Source organism: Leiobunum rupestre, chromosome 7 (genome assembly GCF_980474605.1).
Source record: "Leiobunum rupestre chromosome 7, qqLeiRupe1.1.hap1, whole genome shotgun sequence".
NCBI lineage: Eukaryota > Metazoa > Arthropoda > Arachnida > Opiliones > Sclerosomatidae > Leiobunum > Leiobunum rupestre.
Window position 1 is genome coordinate 44459154 of NC_143390.1, and position 19020 is coordinate 44478173.

The 19020-nt window shown below is 36.4% G+C and overlaps 1 protein-coding gene across 5 annotated transcripts in view; it reads left to right on the forward strand.

Moving 5' to 3' along the window:
* The window catches only part of LOC149936456 (uncharacterized), a 32351-nt gene extending 16853 nt beyond the window's left edge, over positions 1–15498 (forward strand). For 2 of the 5 annotated variants that reach the window (XM_090152984.1, XM_090152987.1), the window contains exons 2-6: positions 4581–4748; positions 6241–6443; positions 7443–7743; positions 8637–8837; positions 12905–15498. In XM_090152984.1, the coding sequence (XP_090009110.1) occupies positions 4581–4748; positions 6241–6443; positions 7443–7743; positions 8637–8837; positions 12905–13156 (1125 nt within the window). In that variant the 3' untranslated portion in view covers positions 13157–15498. Of the gene's footprint in view, positions 1–560; positions 640–4580; positions 4749–6240; positions 6444–7442; positions 7744–8636; positions 8838–12904 lie in introns of those variants that run through there. The other 3 variants (XM_090152989.1, XM_090152985.1, XM_090152986.1) reach the window with 3 other exon arrangements.
* The last annotated feature ends 3522 nt before the right edge of the window (positions 15499–19020 follow it).

Genomic DNA, 19020 nt, shown 5'->3' on the forward strand with positions numbered 1-19020 from the left:
TGGGAAAATACTTAAGTTGTTATTTCGGAAAAATACAAAATTGAACCATAAATTATTTTTAAGGGTTATTAATGTTTTTACTTTTTATCAATATAAAATGTCTAATAATAGTAAACATACTACAAAACATTAATAGTGTTACATTGTTAAATTGTTTAAAGCTAGTCTAGAAGTTTAGTTTTACTTTTAGATTCGAAAAAATGAGGCGAAAATGCAGCTTTATTTAAATTTCTTAACAATATTAGACTAATCATGGAATGAAACTTTTCCGACTTACAAAAATAGAAAATACCTATTTAGGCTATTTTGACTGTTTCAAAAACTATCCTAACGTGATATTCACTCGAAACCCGTAATAGGCGCTTGCATAAATTCTTCGTGTCTTGTTCAACTTGTTAAAATGTTCCACGCGCTCTTTAATATTTTAGCGTAAATGGCTCGCGCGTTTTTTTATTTCAGGGAGCACGCGCGAAATCACTCGTGCCCGTTTACGCTAAAATATCAAGACGCGCGTGTACCTTTTAAACAAGTTGAATAAGACATAGGCCTAAATAGAGTTTATGCTAGCGTCTATTATAATGGATCGTAACCATTACTGTTGGAATTAATCTCTCACCGTTGCTGCAAGTTTTCAAAATGGTTTGCAATTTAAATTTTTTTAACATAATCATCTCTGTAAGCTAGAATTAATTCAGGTACTAAGAATATGGACTGAAATTGTAATCCCATCCTCGCGTATTTTGTTTACTTACGTTTTTTCATACAAACCCTGCGGCCCTGCCATCTAAGTTTGAATTTTGTGATTAAAAAGCCGACTAACTTCAGCTAGTCCAGTATCAGTGGTCAAAGCTGGACAAAACTTAGTTTAGTCTTTATGTTAACAAAATGAACCTTATATTGGTTCCCGTCGTAGTCTCGTGCATCGCGGGTTCAGGTTGAAATTTATTTAAAGCAAAAAAGTCAAGGAAATATCAGGGAAATCAGGGAAAATAATTATGAGAACTCCAAATTATGTGCAATTTGTTTTAGTATTTTTGAAATTATTACTTAGTATTGAATTCATACGTTAAATCTTGACTTAATTATATTAGAAAGTGTAACAGTAATGCTTTTAACATTTTAGAGACCCCTATTGTTTTAAAAAGTACACCTGGAAAATATTCAAAACTACTCTGGAAAACCTGGAAATATCAGGGAAAATGGTTTTTGAAATATTGTATGAACCCTGGAAATGGTTTAATAAAGAAAATATAATCAGTAAGAAATAATAAATAAATAAATCGGAATATGTGTGGTAAATGGACACAGTTTCGGAAAACCACTGATTTCCATTTATCTCACATATTCCGATTAATTATTACTTATTATATTTTCTTTATTAAACCCTTTCTTATGGAAAATATTTACAAATAATACCACGTATTATTGTATTTAAAATATGGAAAAGTTAATAATGTCGGTCAACCTGAACCCGCGATGCACGTTATTTTTTTAACATAAAGACTAAACTAAGTTTTCTCCATCTTTGACAAACTATAGGAGCTAGGGAAAATTGGCAATGGACAATTTTGGTCTTTTAACCAGGTTTAACAACCTATTTAAATTTGAAATATATCCGTAGTGCTATGTCCTTTTCAATTTTATACCGAACGAATTCGAGGGAAAACCCCGAGTTCGGGTTTTACAAAATTTTAATATACGCGCTAAACCTAAACGAGATATTTGGGTCAAAATATGTATCTCCACCTTTATGATCGATTCAGATTATTCATATCGGATTTAACCTAGGAAATAATTTGCGTGTCTTGGGAAAGCGGGGTTCGTCAATTCGGTTCTCCTACGCGTGTTAAAGACCTTTATTTTATCCTCAATCTGGAATCTTCTTCGAGAATGGTGGCTTGGAAATCGAGCCAATGTGAAAATCATTACGCCACTGTATGGCCTGGAATTAATGTCAGACCGTGGTTATTATTTCTCGACGCCTACAGCCTCGGAGGGGTTTGTTTATGCGGGATGTTACCGTAATTGGAACACTCGCCGCGTTCGCTGACGTCAACTAACCTCGTGACCTCTCTTTCGCTTTTTATGTAATCGAAGCAGTCTGTTTTTACTGAACGTAATAGACGATTCAATAAAACCAATTCAGCGATTCGCTAGATATTATTAATACAGAGACATAGCTTAGACGTGCAAGATATTCTTTGTATGAACCTCGCTTAAAAGGTGCTAGAAATAAGTAGTGCTGTTAATTTTACGAAAAAATAAAATGCGGAAAATTTTCCGCAAATCGGAAAAATTAAAAATTTAAACATAAATTACTTTTTATAGGTTTTTAATCATGTTTTTAACTTTTTACCGATATAAAATGTCTAATATCGGTAAACATACTACAAACATTAATAGTGTTACATTGTTAATCAGTTTTAACTAGTCTGGAGGTTAAGTTTTACTTTTAGATTCGAAAAAATTAGACGAAAATTCCGCTTTATTTAAATTTGAAAACAATATATTAGACTAATCATGGAATTAAAACTTTGTTTCGGAAAAATACGAAACATTTTTCGGTAAAAAGGCCTCGGTCTGACTTGCAACACTAGAAATAAGGGCTAGTTTTCAAAAAGGCCTAAACGCTACCACAGAGCGCGTTGACGCCAACTAAATTGTGTTAAAGGGCTACAAAAGTGTATGAAACATTCGGGAGCTCCTTCACTTTAAGCTTAGTAATAATGTAATTTTATTTACCTTCTTTTGCGTTAGAAGTGTCCATCTTCATAAATACCTCCAATGAAAGACATTATGTAATTCGAATCACTATTTAAATTATTAATTAAATCGAAATAATTTTTAATCTGTTTTAATTTTGAAGTATAATCGGATTACCTTCTAGAGTGGCAATTAAATTAATTAGGGTAGCTAACATTTTTTCGTGGATGGAGTAAGGTCTATTATTAAGGGCCAGTAATTTCCCTTTCGCCAAAGGAATGCAGAAAGTACGCTGATGTCAAATTAAGGGCTTACACTTGACGTCAAGAAAATTGGCCCGATTATAGGACCTTAGAAAATCGGCATTACTAGTCTCGGCAGTATACAGGGTGTCTTTATTTGATCGGCCCAGGCATTTTTCTCAAAAACTATACTTTCTAGAAATGTGAAATTTTCAGTATGTACTCTCTCGGAGGAGATCGTTGTTATTTGTAAATTTCAGAAAAATCGTGAAATTTTTCACGGTTTTAGAAGTGTTAGTTTTTGAACGCTACGTGGTAGACGAAAAGTTTAAATTTTGTTTTTTTTTTTCATGACGAATTATTTCAGTGACGAAATGTCCGATTTCCACCATACCAATTCCTTTAAAGGTTTTCGAGTATGCTCTACAACTTGCTTATTGAAAATTTTCGTGTACAACGTAGCGGTCAAAAACTAACACTTCTAAACCGTGAAAAATTTAACGATTTTTCAGAAATTTACAAATAACAACGATCTCCCCCGAGAGAGTACATATTGAAAATATCACATTTCTAGAAAGTATAGTTTTTGAGAAAAATGCCTGGGCCGATCAAATGAAGACACCCTGTATAAATATAAGTCTTTCGACTGAAGTTATCGGCAAATCGCCGATGTGTACAACCCATCGTTACTCAAAATGCACTGCTTTCTGCTTAGTTATATAACATTTATCAGACTTTTTTATTAAAAATATTTTACCTTCCGAACAAAAATCAGAGGAAACCTGCTCAGGTATTATATGTAATTCGAGCAAATTACAGCAGTGTAGAGATGAATACTTACCTTAAAATAAATGATGTACCAAGGTGACCAGATTTCCTATATTTTTAATGCCTTCCTGTAAATTCGATTTATTTTCAATTATTTTCGTATAATTTCACTGTCTTTGGAACTTTTATGTACGTGTCATAGAACATCTAGTGAAAACACTGCCACTTTCGAGCAAAATCTTGAAATGTACGGGCTTTGTAAATCCGCTAAGTGATCCAATAAAGAAAGCAGTGTACAAAATATTATTAATATTCTAGGTGATTCGAGTCAATGTATACCGATATGCAATAATTACCTTATTATTTTCCTACAATTCGACTATTTAGTTTTCTACAATTCGACTCTTTAGTTTTCTACAATTCGACTCTTTAGTTTTCTACAATTCGACTCTTTAGTTTTCTACAATTCGACTATTTAGTTTTCTACAATTCGCCTGTTCAGTTTTCTACAATTCGCCTATTTAGTTTTCTACAATTCGCCTATTTAGTTTTCTACAATTCGCCTATTTAGTTTTTTACAATTCGCCTATTTAGTTTTTTACAATTCGCCTAATTAGTTTTTTACAATTCGCCTAATTAGTTTTTTACAATTCGCCTATTTTTCTTATTAAATTTTCAAAGCCTGGCCACCCTGTATGTACTTCTTAAACGACAAGACTGGTTTTTAAAAAAATGACTAATATTTTTAATTATGTTCTATTTTTTATTTTTATAATAGGAATACATCCATTCAGGATAAATCTTATTTACTTCTGATAGCGTATAAGTACGACCCTTAATTAGTGTTTTTTTCCCTACTCTTTATAGGCTTCGGAAACGCGGGTGGCGACGCCTCCCCCGATGGCGACAACGTCGACATCTAGCTGTCAAAACGCGGATCCAGGCGAAGAATTAAGCGAGTGCTGCGGGGAAGCTAAGAAGAATCTGAGAACGACTGTGGCCGAAAACATTCGATTAAAGCAAGTCGTCAAGGATGTAAGTCATTATGAAATGCGGAATTTTTATCGTTCGCGTTGCGCCACAGCACGCTGCTTTTAAGTGTACCTAAAATTTTCTGGGAACTTTTTTATATTGGCTCCAAAAATCATATCATTTTTCGAGCGATAAGATTTCGAAATCGCGATAAAGATGAAAACAGCTCGTGTACCTTTACATCTATGGCAATATAGAAAATGAAATGTTTCCATGCCATATCAATTGGGTATTTTCCCCAACAGTGTCACTTGGGAATTATGCGACGTGTCGAAAAAGTTAACAGAAATGTTTTTTAAAGTTAAGAGATTACGTATAAGCTTTTGAAAAGGCTGACGTAAATTTTGAAACACGAACCCGTGACTTAAAATAGCAGGTGTTTTAAATACCATATTAAACGTTTAAAACGAGTCGTAGAGGGGTTAACGGATGACCTTTAAGTGTAGGGAAAATTTACTTCATTTCGGACCTTGTCATGGAAAAACTGGAAACATTGAATGTAGCTTTGGATCTCTTTAAATTCTCGATCCATGTTCAGAATCATTCAAATCACTGTAGGAATAAACAGTGCTGCTCGATCCATGTTCAGAATCATTCAAATCACTAGGAATAAACAAGTGCTGCTACAGTACCTGGAATTCCTTGAAAAGTCAGGGAATTTTAAAAATTAGTGTAAAAGTCAGATAATTTAGTTTAAAAAATTGCCAAATTTGGCATAAAATAAGTCAGGAAAAATCCACGGAAATAGTTAAGGAACAACCTTTAAAATGGTTGCAAATGGGAAATCTTTACTAAAATATAGGATAAAAATTTTGGCACTCAATAAGTCAGGGGGAATCTCCAGAAATGGCTGGGGAAAACCTGGAAAAGTCAGGGAATTTGAATCTGCAAAAACTCGGACACAACCCTGATAAAATCCATCGAATAGCAATCGAATCACGCTTCCGAACGCTCAAATAGAGTAGCAGCCTGATGAGCAATCGATAAAAGTAATTTATATATTAGTTGATCCGTTTGCTATTCGATATGAGGGTTCGAAAGCATCTGTAGGAAAGTCTCTAAATCAGCTGAAGTGAGCCCAGACAACCATTCTGAGACTATATCAAGGGTCAATTTTCAGAGTGGATAACATATCGCGCGTTAAATAAACCTTATTTTAATCGTATTTAGTTTTACAGATAAATATTTTCCCCGATACTCGATTCTAGTGATTTATGAGCCATACTTCAAAAATTTCCATCGCGTAAAACTTTTGGATGTCTTGTTTGGAAAGTTGACACCGCAAATTAACACTGTTATCTTAATTTACCGAAGCCAAACATTTTATGGAACCGTTCGACGCGTATCTAAACACCGTTAGATTTTCCAAATATTTATCTTTCGGATAATATTTAATTTCGTGTAGCTGACTTTTAGTTGTCTATTTCGCCGCTGACTGTTTATTAAATTCGCGATATATTTAAAATGTTAAATTTGTAAATTTGATTTGGAAAAGGTCAGTGATATCAACAAGAGGTGGCAAAAGTACAATCACCAACAGCAGGATTACATCCAGAAATTGCTGGCCAATATTCGCAAACTGCAGGAACAGAAATCGGAAGCGGAAGTCGAAGCCCTTCTCAGGCGCAGTAGCACCGGCAGAAATGCACCAGAGAATGAGTCGGATGTCAAAAAACCAGCCAAGCAACTCACTTTCAGGTAATGCCAAGCGTTCAATCGCTTATTTTAGCGCGCTAATACGATTATTCACTATTACTAGCTTAGTTTCGCGTGGTTTTTTTTTGCTTTTGATACTGGGCAATTCAAAATGTTATTCTTTTTTCTTTTCATATTTGGTGTGAATACGGTTTTCCCCCCGATAATTTCCACAACAATAGCACTGTTAACATCTTAATTAATGTAGGTGCCACATTAATTTGAAGATGAGACAGGGATTTTATAAAAACTTCTACTCCGCCCAAACTTTTAAGTTATTTAACAATTACTTTCTACAATTTGTAAAGCAGTTATTTCTATCTATTGCTAAAATATATCAGAATTTAAGGAAAATAATTACCCAGAGCGAAATATCTTAAGAAAAAGGCGTGAGTTTGGAGAAATCCAAATAGCTTATATGTTATTGAACTTATTTAAAAATATATCAGAATTTAAGGAAAATAATTACCCAGAGCGAAATATCTTAAGAAAAAGGCGTGAGTTTGGAGAAATCCAAATAGCTTATATGTTAATGAACTTATTTAAAAAATATTCTAACCGCCGTGGAGTCAGTCCAAGACTTTCGTGCCCTGTTTACTTTTGATCAAATCAATGACGCTACCACTTATTTCACTGTCCCAGCTCCACATTTCCCTAATAGGAAGACCAAATAGTAATAACTACAAACTAGCTAGACACACCACCATAGGCCTAAGTCATCCGCGGAGACTTTACTGGCATTATTACAGGTGGCTGGGTTGCGTCGCCAACAGCTCCCTACACTTACTATTACCATTCTTCTCTACGAGTGTATTATGGAAAGAGGAAACCTTTCTAACAAACTCAACGCGGAAGGAGTGGTTCAGAGTGTTCACCCTTTGCCTCGAGCTGGGTTCGAACCGGGCTCCTATCGCTGCGAGGCGAAAGCGCAAAGCACACGTAATTTGAAAAGAGTATTTCGCGAACCGTCTCAACAAAATATCTTCCGTTGAATTCTTTTAGACACAGCGATTCCTCGTTGATCGACAATTCTTCGGTGGTGGCCGCGTTGAGGCAAAGCTACGAGAACGCCGTCAAGGAGAACTGCCGCCTGGAGAAGGAGCTGGAGGAATGCAAATCGAGAGAAGCCGTCTTGAGGGTTGAGTTCGAGGAAGTCCAGAAGAAGCGCAAAGAGCAGTTAGACTTGTTGGACTATCAACTGAAGGCGCACAAGGAGGACTGGGAAGCGGAAAAAAGCGAAAAGGATCAAGAAAAAGTCACGAACCAAAGACTTGCCGAAGAGCTCAAGAAGATTAAAATTAAGGTACCGTTTACTATCTAGAGATTCAAGATTCGCACGATCCAACATTTTAGCAAAACATTGTTGACTAATACCATATGTAACGTAACTACTCGTAAGTATGCCTCTTTATAACATTTTTATAGAAAATATTTCAATGAAACCTTGTTTCGCAGGGAACATATAATTGAAGTGGATCCGAAAATGCCAAAATTCTTAAAATCCCGGTTACCATGGAAACAAGATCTCGCGATGGAAGTTAGCTCGTCCCGCACGAGCTAACTTCCAGGATTGTCAAAGCTAGGAGCCACAAACACAAGCAGAACGCAGCTAGCCTTTAAACACGCTAAGGCAGTGTTGTGTACAAATTTCATTGGACGAGCCTTTACGCTGAACGTTTTACGGAAAGGGGGAAGACAATTTCTGAATTTCCCCCTTCCGACGGCAGCAGGCGCTAAAGCGTCTAACCAATGAAAAATGTACACAAGGAAATGCACGACTTTTGACGGGTAGCGTTCTCCTTGTGTGGGGTGCTGTGTTTGCTGCTCCTAGGTCAAAGCCAGAGAGAGTTCTAAGAAACGTAATTTACATCGTATCCCGTGAACAAGGTTTCAATAAAGAAAATGCTTTTGTGGCATACTTACGCGTTATTATGTTACATATGCTAATACGAAAAGCATCGTGTTGGTCAAACGTACAAACGCTTTTATTGACGAAATAATGGATATTATTAATATTATTAGCAGAGTTTTTTTTAAGAATTAACAAAAGCGCAAATGTCTCTACCAACTCAAGTTGAAAAATATTTTCCTCGACTAAGTTGGGCAAAAATGTTGGATCTCGCGCATAGGAATTGGAATTTTTTTTACATATTTTCCCTCCTGTATTTCAATTTTTAAGTATTTTTTCTATGACAGTGCCAGAAATATTCGGAACGACTAAATCTGATCGAGCAGACGTGTCGCTGCAGCACTTCCGATTTCGAGTGCGTCCCTCCGGTGGTGGAACCGAGCGCTCCGTCGCTGCGATCTGTCAGGCGTCACCAGAGTTTCTCGCCAACCAGGAATGGTCGCGGAACTCTCTGGGTTTGCGACGGCGCACCAAACTCGGAGACTGTGGTGAGACTCACGCTTTTATTCACTCTTAAGCCCCATTTTCACTTGACGCAAATAATCGGCGGAAACTTCAAAGTCGGCGGTGACGTTACTTTTTCACGATTCCGCTCGTAGTCAGCGGTAGAGCATTTTCTCTTAACTTTTTTTGTAGTAGCAGATATTGAATGGTTTCGAATATATTTTAATAACACTCCGCAAGATGAATTATTAATTAAAAAAAAAACCTATAGTAATTACCCTAGTAAAACTTCATATTTAATTAATTAAAATATCGAAATAAGAAAACAAATATAATTTACATAAAGCCTGGTTTTCACTTTGCGGAAAATCACGGACAGAAAGTTCGACGTCGGCGATATGGTTTTCGACGTTTCGCTCACTGTCGGCGTTTTAGCATTTTCACTTGGCGTTTTTTTAGGGCGGAAATAAAGCGATTTCTTTCTGGCAGCGAGTTCGTCGGTTTTCGTCTGATAGTGGAGATTTAAGCCTAGGCCTAAAAATGGATGATTTATCTGATCATATTAGTGAATTATTGATTAAAGCTCATGTAAGCATTTTAAATTTAATGTTATTTCACATGATCTATCGTGTTCAAAGAAATATGAGTTATGAAAGATCGGTTTGTGTGAAAGAAACATACTGGAAAAGAAGGTAACAAGGGTACCAAGAAAAAAAAACACGTTCCAAAATTCACAGAAAAGCACGTGGCCGAGTTCCGGATGCAAGAAGCAGCAAATTAACAATCCCCCCTGACGTCACAGTCCCCTTTCGAAAATGGTTTTTGATTGGTTGAAAAAGAGCGAAATCGCCCAACTGAGCGAAAAAAATAGAAATGAAAATCGCCACACAAAACCGAAAACCGACGGAATTTTCGCCCATTTTCCGTCGACGCCGGGCTTTTTCGCCCAAAAACCGTCAAGTGAAAACCAGGCTTAACTGTATTTTGAATTGCATTAAATAAATTTAGTAGGGGCTATTATTTTGATATATAAATTAATTAACGGGGCATTGAAATTGCGATGTTTGGCCCAACTTAGCGGAAAAAAATTGAAATAAAAATCGCGATACAGAACCGAAAACCGACTGACTTTACGACCATTTTCCGTCTACGCTGAGGATTCCCGCCCAAAAACCACCAAGTGAAAACCGGGCTTTAAGATACATTTAAAAAAAACTTTCCAGCATTCGAAAGTTTATTGAAATTGTCCCCAAAACTGTGAAATGGCAATGTTGCGTTGCGATAATGCCGGCTCATTTACTTCTGGTATTGGTTCTTTTGTCAGTAGCTAGTAAGGTATTTCCAACCCCTCCCTCCTCCCCCCCCCCCCCCCCCCCCGTGAAAGTTTTATGACTGAAGACTATTGACCCGTAACAATCATTCTTAACGTGTCATTATGAACCAAAGTAACGCCATTTCATTTGGGCCACGCTTCGGCGGCGTTGAACTTTTTGATTATTTTATGGCGAATGTTTTTGTTGAACGGATGCTGATATTAGAATTTACCGCTGCGCGTGATTTCCCTCTCTGGTGTAGTATTTCCCTTCTGGGGTATTCCCCGTCACGACTTCTTTGCAGTCGTAGACGGACGTAGTTTGTGGACAATTAGGGCGGGTTTCCACCAGGGCCAAATCGCCGGTTGTTGACGAGAAAAATCTCGGTTAGGCCTAATACTTTTTTTTTGGCCTCCACCATTGAGTTGGGAATAAATAGAGGTACAACTAAATCTGGCTAGCGCGGGACCAATTTCATTCAATAAGGAGACTTTATCAACTTTATCGTTTTACCGTGGCGGCATCTGTCTCTAGTGGTGGAAACTATAATGCAATGGAATTTTTTCGCGAATATGATTCGAAATTGAAATGTATGATTACTCGTAACAAACAAACCTTTGAAGTTGTTTAAAAATAATTTTATTCTGTCAACATGATCCTTTTTAACTCAAGTGAGTTAGCTTATAATTATTTATTTTTAGCCATATAACTTTACAAAATATAGATGGCGCTACCGCCTAATTATAAAGATGAATTTCCTACGGTCTTATCAGAACAGGTCCCAAGTAACCATGGCAACCGAAATCGTAATTGTAATTCTAGCAGTATTATACCCAATTCAATGGCCTCCACTCGTGCCGTCTAAATGAGAGTATACAGTGTTTCAGCGTTGCCAGGTCGAAAATTATCGCACATTTCTTTTTTGCGCTAAATTGGAATTCATACATAAATGCGTTGAATTTAGATGATTTTTTTTAAAGAACTAGAGGACTTTTATTTCGGGGAAATAAACAAAATGCTTATTATCATTATTAACTGAACTTAATATGTTTAAAAATGTATAAAAAATGCGGTAACAGCTAGGAGTAATTAACTCGCACTCAGGACTACGCAGCACGTTCGGCAGAAAATGCATATCATTCATTTTTAAGTAGGAAGTTATATAAATTAATAATATCATTTAAATCGTTCGTAGGTTTTTTTTTAAAATCTAAAAATTATCCTACGTTGAAACAGAATTATAGGAATAATGGCACGAAATCGTACGCCATGAAAATTTCGATGAAATTATCGCACTGTGCGATAATTATCGTACGTCCGGCAACGCTGCAGTCTTTTGAAATTGCCGTTAGTAATTTGCCAGTTTCAATAACATTACCGCCATCTATCGGTTCAAAAATGGAGCACTGAAAATACTACCTTGGCCATTTGCCGTAAACTAAAAGCCCCTATCAAAATATTGAAGTTGGCTGTACTTGTGGTAATTGAAAATACATTTACATTATTGAAACTGGCGAATTATAGGGTAAATAATTTAATTTCAAATCCCCGTGTAACACTCAACCAAATTTTGCACCCCGTTATATTACGATAGGAATTTATCCCAAGTTTACAGATTGAGTTGTTTAGCGCAATCTTCTTTACACGAATAGTCTTTCACTAAGCTAAGAGGAACGCCCTTTTGGCATCAGTTAGTAGGAATACTAAAAGCCAGAGTTAATAGGCGTTTAAATAAAATATCTTCAAGGAAATCGCCAATAAGTAATATTGCCAAGAGCCAGGACCTGCAAGTTACTGTTTATATAGTGCTTGTTGAAATAATGATAACAAGACGTGTTCCATTTTAGCCAGGTAACATTTTTGACATATTAAGGCTTAGGAAAAGCACGACGTTCTGTTTACAGGTAAAAAATTACCATTTAATATTTCAACAAGCACTATATAAAGAGTATCTTGAAATCTTACTTCTTGGCGATTTTCTTGAAGATGTTTCATTGGAGCGCCTATTGCGGGTACCTATTAATATCGGTTTCTTGTTAACGTAAGGTCGTCTGCTTTTAATAACCAAACTTAAACATAGATGGCGTATCTGTGAAGGAATGTCACAAAAATCCAAAGTAGACTAATTTACGCGAGGGGGGACCGGGGGAGGTTAGAATTTCTGCAGTCCCATATTCTTACCCGAAGTCAGTCTACAGCGCTCCTAGCGGCAATCTTTTTTAATCCATGGATCCTACCTTAAACCTAGGAGCAACAAACACAAGGAGACGGCAGCAGGCGCTAAAGCGTCTAACCCACTGAATTGGGAATAGTACCGCTAGAATGACAATTTCAATCTGCCTTTCACGAAACAAATTTAAAAAAATTTAGAACTATCATTTGTTGGTGGCGCCATCCGCTGTTAGAAACGAGAACTATATAGTTATACTATACAATTGAATATATAGTACTAATGTACTTTAAAAGTAATAGATGGCGCCACCCGTATAATGATAGAGTTGACGGCTGAGTGCGCCGACTCGAAATATGAGAATTTGTTTCGCGAAACCACGACTCCCTAACGCGCCTATATCATTCAATGGTCTAACCAATGAAAACTGTACACAAGAACATGCACGACTTTTGACGGGTTGCGTTCTCCTTGTATGGGGTGCTGTGTTTGCTGCTCCTAGCTTAAACTAACTAGTAAGAGCCAAAACGGCCCTGGCCGATGTGAGTCGCCAGGGAAATCCCGCTTTCATCCCAGTTCTCAGAACTCTAAAATTTATAACGATCAACTTATTGTTTCTTTTCCTTAGCAGCCATATGTAATAGGAGGTGGTGCGAAGAACGTCAACTCCGAAGTGAGAGTGTGCAACAACTTAGCTGCCGAGAACCCGGACGCGGCAGCCCGTCATGAGAGTTTCGAGCTTTTGGAGGCGCTGAGGAGCCCCGTTCGCGGACCGCCCTTGGAATGTCCCGGATGTCGTCAAGAATTCCCCACCGAACTACACCTCAATTTCTTAGATCATTTCGAGGAATGCCAAATGGTGAAGAAAGATAATAAGTAACAGACTACGCGCTTCCATGGAAACCTCAGCCCCCATTTTCTGCTAGACCACCAGTATATTATTTCTCTTTTAAGGGAGAAGTATCCATTTAGGATGTAAGGAAATAGGCGCTTCAAAAAATCATCCTCCCAGGAAATCGCCAACTATTAATATTTCAGAGTGCCAGGACCAGGGAGGTATTGTTTATATAGTGCTTGTGGAAATAATGGAAACTTTTCACCTGTAAACAGAACGTCGTGTTTTTGATAATCTTTAATATGTCAAAAAAGCTATCTGGTTAAAAGGGAACGCTTGTTGCTGCCGTAAAGGTGAAAAGTTTCCATTATTGTAAAAAGCACTATATAAACAGTGACTTGCAGGTTCTGGCTCTCGGAAATATTACTTGGTGATTTCCTGGGAGGATGATTTATTGAAGAGTATTATAAATGTACCTTCGGAAACTCTAGTAATTACCTCACTTCGGTTAAAGAGAAAGGCTATGTAATTCCCTTTTCTCCAGTGTAAGAATATTTATTGATTTATAACCCTATTTTACGTAGTAGGTTTACTAACAATTGTAAGTCATTATATATTTAACCTAGCATGATTTATTATACCGAAACCTTTTATCGAAACGTTAGTCGGAGCTTGCGAAGGTACACGTTCAAAGCGAAAAATATTTGCAGTAATTGGAGATGGATACTTCTCAATAAATCAATGTTAGTACTTCTGGTTCCATTAAATTCAGCTAAAAATCCAAACAAAATTGGGTGATTTTTGTAAAGCCATAGCTCGGGCAGTGGAAACGACTGAACCCCTGGAAACAGCGCATTGACTTTCTAATTCCGAGAATATTTTTAGATCTAAACGATTAAAATAATTTATATGATAAACGATTACGCAATGGGGGAATTTTTGTAGAAAAAATCACATCGTCATTTTTCATTTAATATCCTTCAGTAATTTACCCTCTTTATTTTCTGCTAAATATAAATTTTCAGGGGTTCAAAGCCCATTTGAATGTAATTAAGGGCAATAAGCCCAATTTCATATTTTATTATTAATTACAATTTTAAATTTATTACATCGCGTTACACCACTCCCGTAAAGTAGTTTGCGCCAACTACTGTTAGTAAATTGAAATGCTTTCTAAAAAACTGAAATAGTTTTGCTTTCGAAAAACTCGTAGATGGCGCCTCTATAAATACGGAAGTGTCGTTTTAAAACGCCGGTGAATTACCTCTACTCCGGTTTTTGTCTTTAAAATTTTTAGATTAATGTATAAGAAGAAAGATCGCATTGGCTTTTCTTATAAATAAATCCAGGAATATAAAACGCGTTTGGTTAAAATGTTCCTCATAAGTTATACCTACATGTACGAACCTTCAGGGTGTCAAATTTATAATGTATATGTGTAAAATATAATAATAGAAACAAGTCTGTCACTTACAATGTTAATACCGCGTTTATGTATTTAAACAAAGTTCAAAAATAAGGTCATTGCCCACTCTTAAGTCTCAACACGCGAGATCAAATCCAACGTCTAAAACCTTTTTTCGTTAGTCCGGCTTCACACAAATAAAACTTAAGCGTATCTACGTAATAAAAGGTCACGTAGCCTCGGTCAAAATTTCTTAAATTACGAAATATTTCGTGATATGGTTCTGCTTTATCTGAGCTTAATGTCAACGTACCAGTTTTTCCCGCATCTGGTAATTCGATTAATATATTTTGTCCCGAGTTACGCGGTTTTTCAGCTGCCATATTGTGATATGAAAAGTAGTAAAATCGGGACTAACGACGAAACAAATTGTATTAAAGTTTAGACTATACTAAAACAAACGGTGTGAATTGTTAAATGACGGATCGAGTGATTTTGAACTTGCGTGAATACCGAGGTGAAAAAGTGGGGGACAATGTAACGGGATAAAAAGGTGATAGCAAAATGGTGATATTTTTGTTTAATATCAGTTAATATATAAAAATTGCTATGTTACCTTTCGTAAAATCTTGTGGTTTTTAATTTATTTTTTTGTTTTTGACTGAAATGAACGCGTTTTCTATTACGAAGTTTTAAAAATCCCCACTGTAATTTTTCTTCAATACGCCTTGGTTAGGATAATTCGAACTATTATCAATACAGTGTTAGTACGAATCCAACTAGACGCGTGATTTTACAATCAAGTTTATTCCCATATATATTATGTAGAAAGTGAGGCTTATAGTATTCTAGTGGCATTAACATTTCTTTTTGTATACGTCATTTTAAGCTTATTACCATCTGCCACGACTTTGTCGAGTAATTTGCGTGTTGTAAAATAGCTTAGAACGATAATAAAATTACAAATGTATTTTCATTCAAACTAATATTTACTTCTGTTTATGTACATATAAATAACTATAACAGACATATAAAAAAATAAATTAAACAATTAGTGCGTTTAGTAAAATGAGAGATTGAGCTGATGTCTCGCGCCTTTGAGGCATTCGCTCAGTTGGGTTCGCTTTCTTGAGCCTCTTGACTGTGTCCTTCAGTATCATTCGACGCTATACAAAACTAGGTGATCAAGGATACGTCCAAGTCGACCAGAATTCCTGCAAGAACTTTATTCGAAGTTATCGCTGTAAAAACCTGGAATTCTTTACAAACTTGACGCACCCCTAGAGCTCAACTATGTATTATAAATAGCACGGACAACGATTATAAAGACTGGTTCATATTTCATTATTTTGGGGTTTTGAATCAAATCGAATATCTGATATTTTTGGCTGTGCAATTCAAATACCAGTTTCAATAATTAATTTAAGGATAAATCTTTGCCAAATAGGCCTTTCTTTAAAGTAACATTGGCCTTATGGTTTTGATGTTGCTGCTACGTCATGGGTGATGTATCGATGACGTTTTTCTACGAAAAGCCCTGGACATGAGTAAATTCGACGAGGTACCCTGTTTTTAAGCATAAACTGAACTGAACTTTTACGTATTTCGTGACGAATGAGCTATATAAAAACAAGTTCAGCAAGCGTAGCTTATTTTATAGAAAGGCCTACTCGAAATTTCGTTTTTGAATATCACGCTAATATCAAATAGGTTCCAAATTTTACCAATGATTACATAAATATATCATAATTTATTACTTGCAATGTTATTGTTAGGGGGACAGGGCATCTCCATACCGCACTGAATAAACCTATACATTTTTGACACTGAAGAAGATCCATCACATAAGATAAGTAACGACATTAGAAACCATTATTTAAATACCGGACGTTGTACCAGATGACGCCCACAGTCAAAAATATGAAATGTTTCGTGTTGATTTTTCTGAGTTGGAATTTTTACATAAACATCGTTTAAAGAGCCTCTGAATCGTTTGAAAAATGCGGGTAAATTTCAGTTATCTCCTCCCCTTCCATCACGGGACTTAGACATACATTCCCACTTCGCAAATCAAAGTGATTCTGTAGCCTCATCCTCAAAATTCAAACGATTAAATCAGTATTTATTCCGTCCCCGACTAAACCTTTAAAAGCTTTAAAATCGAACTTGTAAGACGAATTTCTCCTTAAGCAATTTTGCTAAACGATTTTTATTTCTTATCCAAGCCTTCCGAAAGTATCATTACGCCATCTAGGAGCCACAAACACAGCACCCCACACAAGGAGAACGCAACCCGTCAAAAGTCGTGCATTTTCTTGCGTACAGTTTCCATGGGATAGACGCTTTAGCGCCTGCTGCCGTCGGAAGGGGAAAATTCGGATATTGTCTTCCCCCCGCCCGTAAAGGTTCGTGACGCTCGTCCAATGAAATTTGTACACAAGACTGCGTTAGCGTGTTTAAAGGCTGGCTGCGTTCTCTTCGTGTTTGTTGCTCCTAGACGCCATAAACAATTAATTATTTGTTATTTGGCAGTGCTTGCGCGACTGTGGAAGTATGAACCAGCCTTTAGACTAGACTAAATTAACACAAAATGAGCCATTTTTAAATTAAATGTGGTAAAGGTACACGTAGTAACAGGACGAAATTTCTTCGAAATGAAAATCACAGTAACTCTCTCTACACAACCGGGAATAAAATGATCTTCATCGGGATCATTGGAGCGCGTAATTGTCTATTACAGCTCGAAACGCACACGCTTACTATTTATAGTCTCCTTTCAAACAAATATGGATTCGTGCTCTTTACCTCGCCTTGCCAATTAACACGTTGGACCAGCTCCTGATAATTTGTTTCTAATTGTTTTCTCGTTAAGAGGCTCTTACCTTTAGAGTATGACGTCCATTCTACGTCACTCTACACGTAGCTATCAGTCATAATTTTGACAAACTGACGCTTATGGAACGTAAGTATAGACCTAAAGTAATATTTGGTTGCTTATTTTCAATCTACTAAAATGTCCACTTTTAAAAATTTGATTTTTGAGTTTCCTTAACTTTTCTGTAGATATTACGATTTTGGACCATTTTAACATTTCCAGACCAGGTTGTTGGGTGAAAAGCTATTACTAACACCAGAAGTATGTCATATTTATCATGCGATAGAAGTATCCATATTCCAATACTGCTAATGTTATGTGCTTTAAACATCAACCATTTCGAGTTCAAAAATAGGTCTTAAAATATAGTTCCTAGAAGATAAATTATCATATAAATTTAAAACTTTTACATAAGGGAAATGTGGGTGATCAACCAATATGTAATTGCATTCACCCTTTTTCAACTTGGCAAGAAACATGTTTCACGTTTACGACGCACATGGATACTTCTCTCGTAAGAATATATAATTAACTTCTGATATTATTATCGTTTTAATTTATTAAAAACTAGAGAATGGACTTGCTAAATTCAAAAGTATTCGGGAAAGTCATTTCGCCAAACATGATCCCAATTCAGATAATGACATAAGTAACCGCATCCTGATTTACTTCTGATTCCAATGAGAGCTTTTAATTTTAACTGAGTAATTTCATGGACACTGTGAGAGATAGTGTCCATGGTAATTTTAAATTGTAAAATCTTAACTCTTGATTCTAATAGCACGCGTTTGTTCCATAGACCGATACACATTTGATAAAGGAGAAGATCCTTTCACAGGGATAACGCCATTAGTGACCCGACGTTTTACCAGATGGCGCCAACAGTCAAAAAAAATAATTTTTTTCCTGAGTTCAACTTCGCTTAAAGGGCCACAGAATCGTTTGAAAATTGCGGGTTGAATTTCAGGATAATCCACACTTTCTATACTGTGAAGTTTACGGTAATAGGGAGCTGTTGGCTCGCGTGTCATGCAGGGCTTGCCACCACCCTCCTACGCATTGTAACCCGGCCACCTGTTAAAGGCAATAAAAGTCGCCAGAGCCTAGATGACTTGGTACTAACAAGGACGTATATAAGGAGGGGGGTTTAGGGGGTTCAACCCCCCCCTTAGGACTCGATTCCTTTCAATATTAAGAAATAAACAGTAAGACGTAAAAATGAATTGAAATATCCGCAAATATATTAATAGGATCATTAATATTATCATTTTCTCGCAAATGTATTAAAAAACTTCGTTTGATACACGTGCGGAAATGTCATTGTCACTTGTCCTGAGTCTAGCCAGTACTTTACATATGCGTTATTGCTAACGAAAAATTTCGCGCTCGCGATTTCATCTGGTTGTGTTATAACCCCCTCCCCCCTTAGACTTTCTGTATCTACGTGCTTGGGTACTAAGGTGGTGCCTTGGATATTAGCCTAGCTGATTATTATTATACACCTTCCACTTCCCAAAACACGTGATTCTTTAGCCCCACCCTTAAAATTCAAACGATTCTGTTTCCCTTTAAAATAATGTTCTAAGTTATTTTATTGTAATAGATCAGAAAGTATTTATTCCCTTTCCG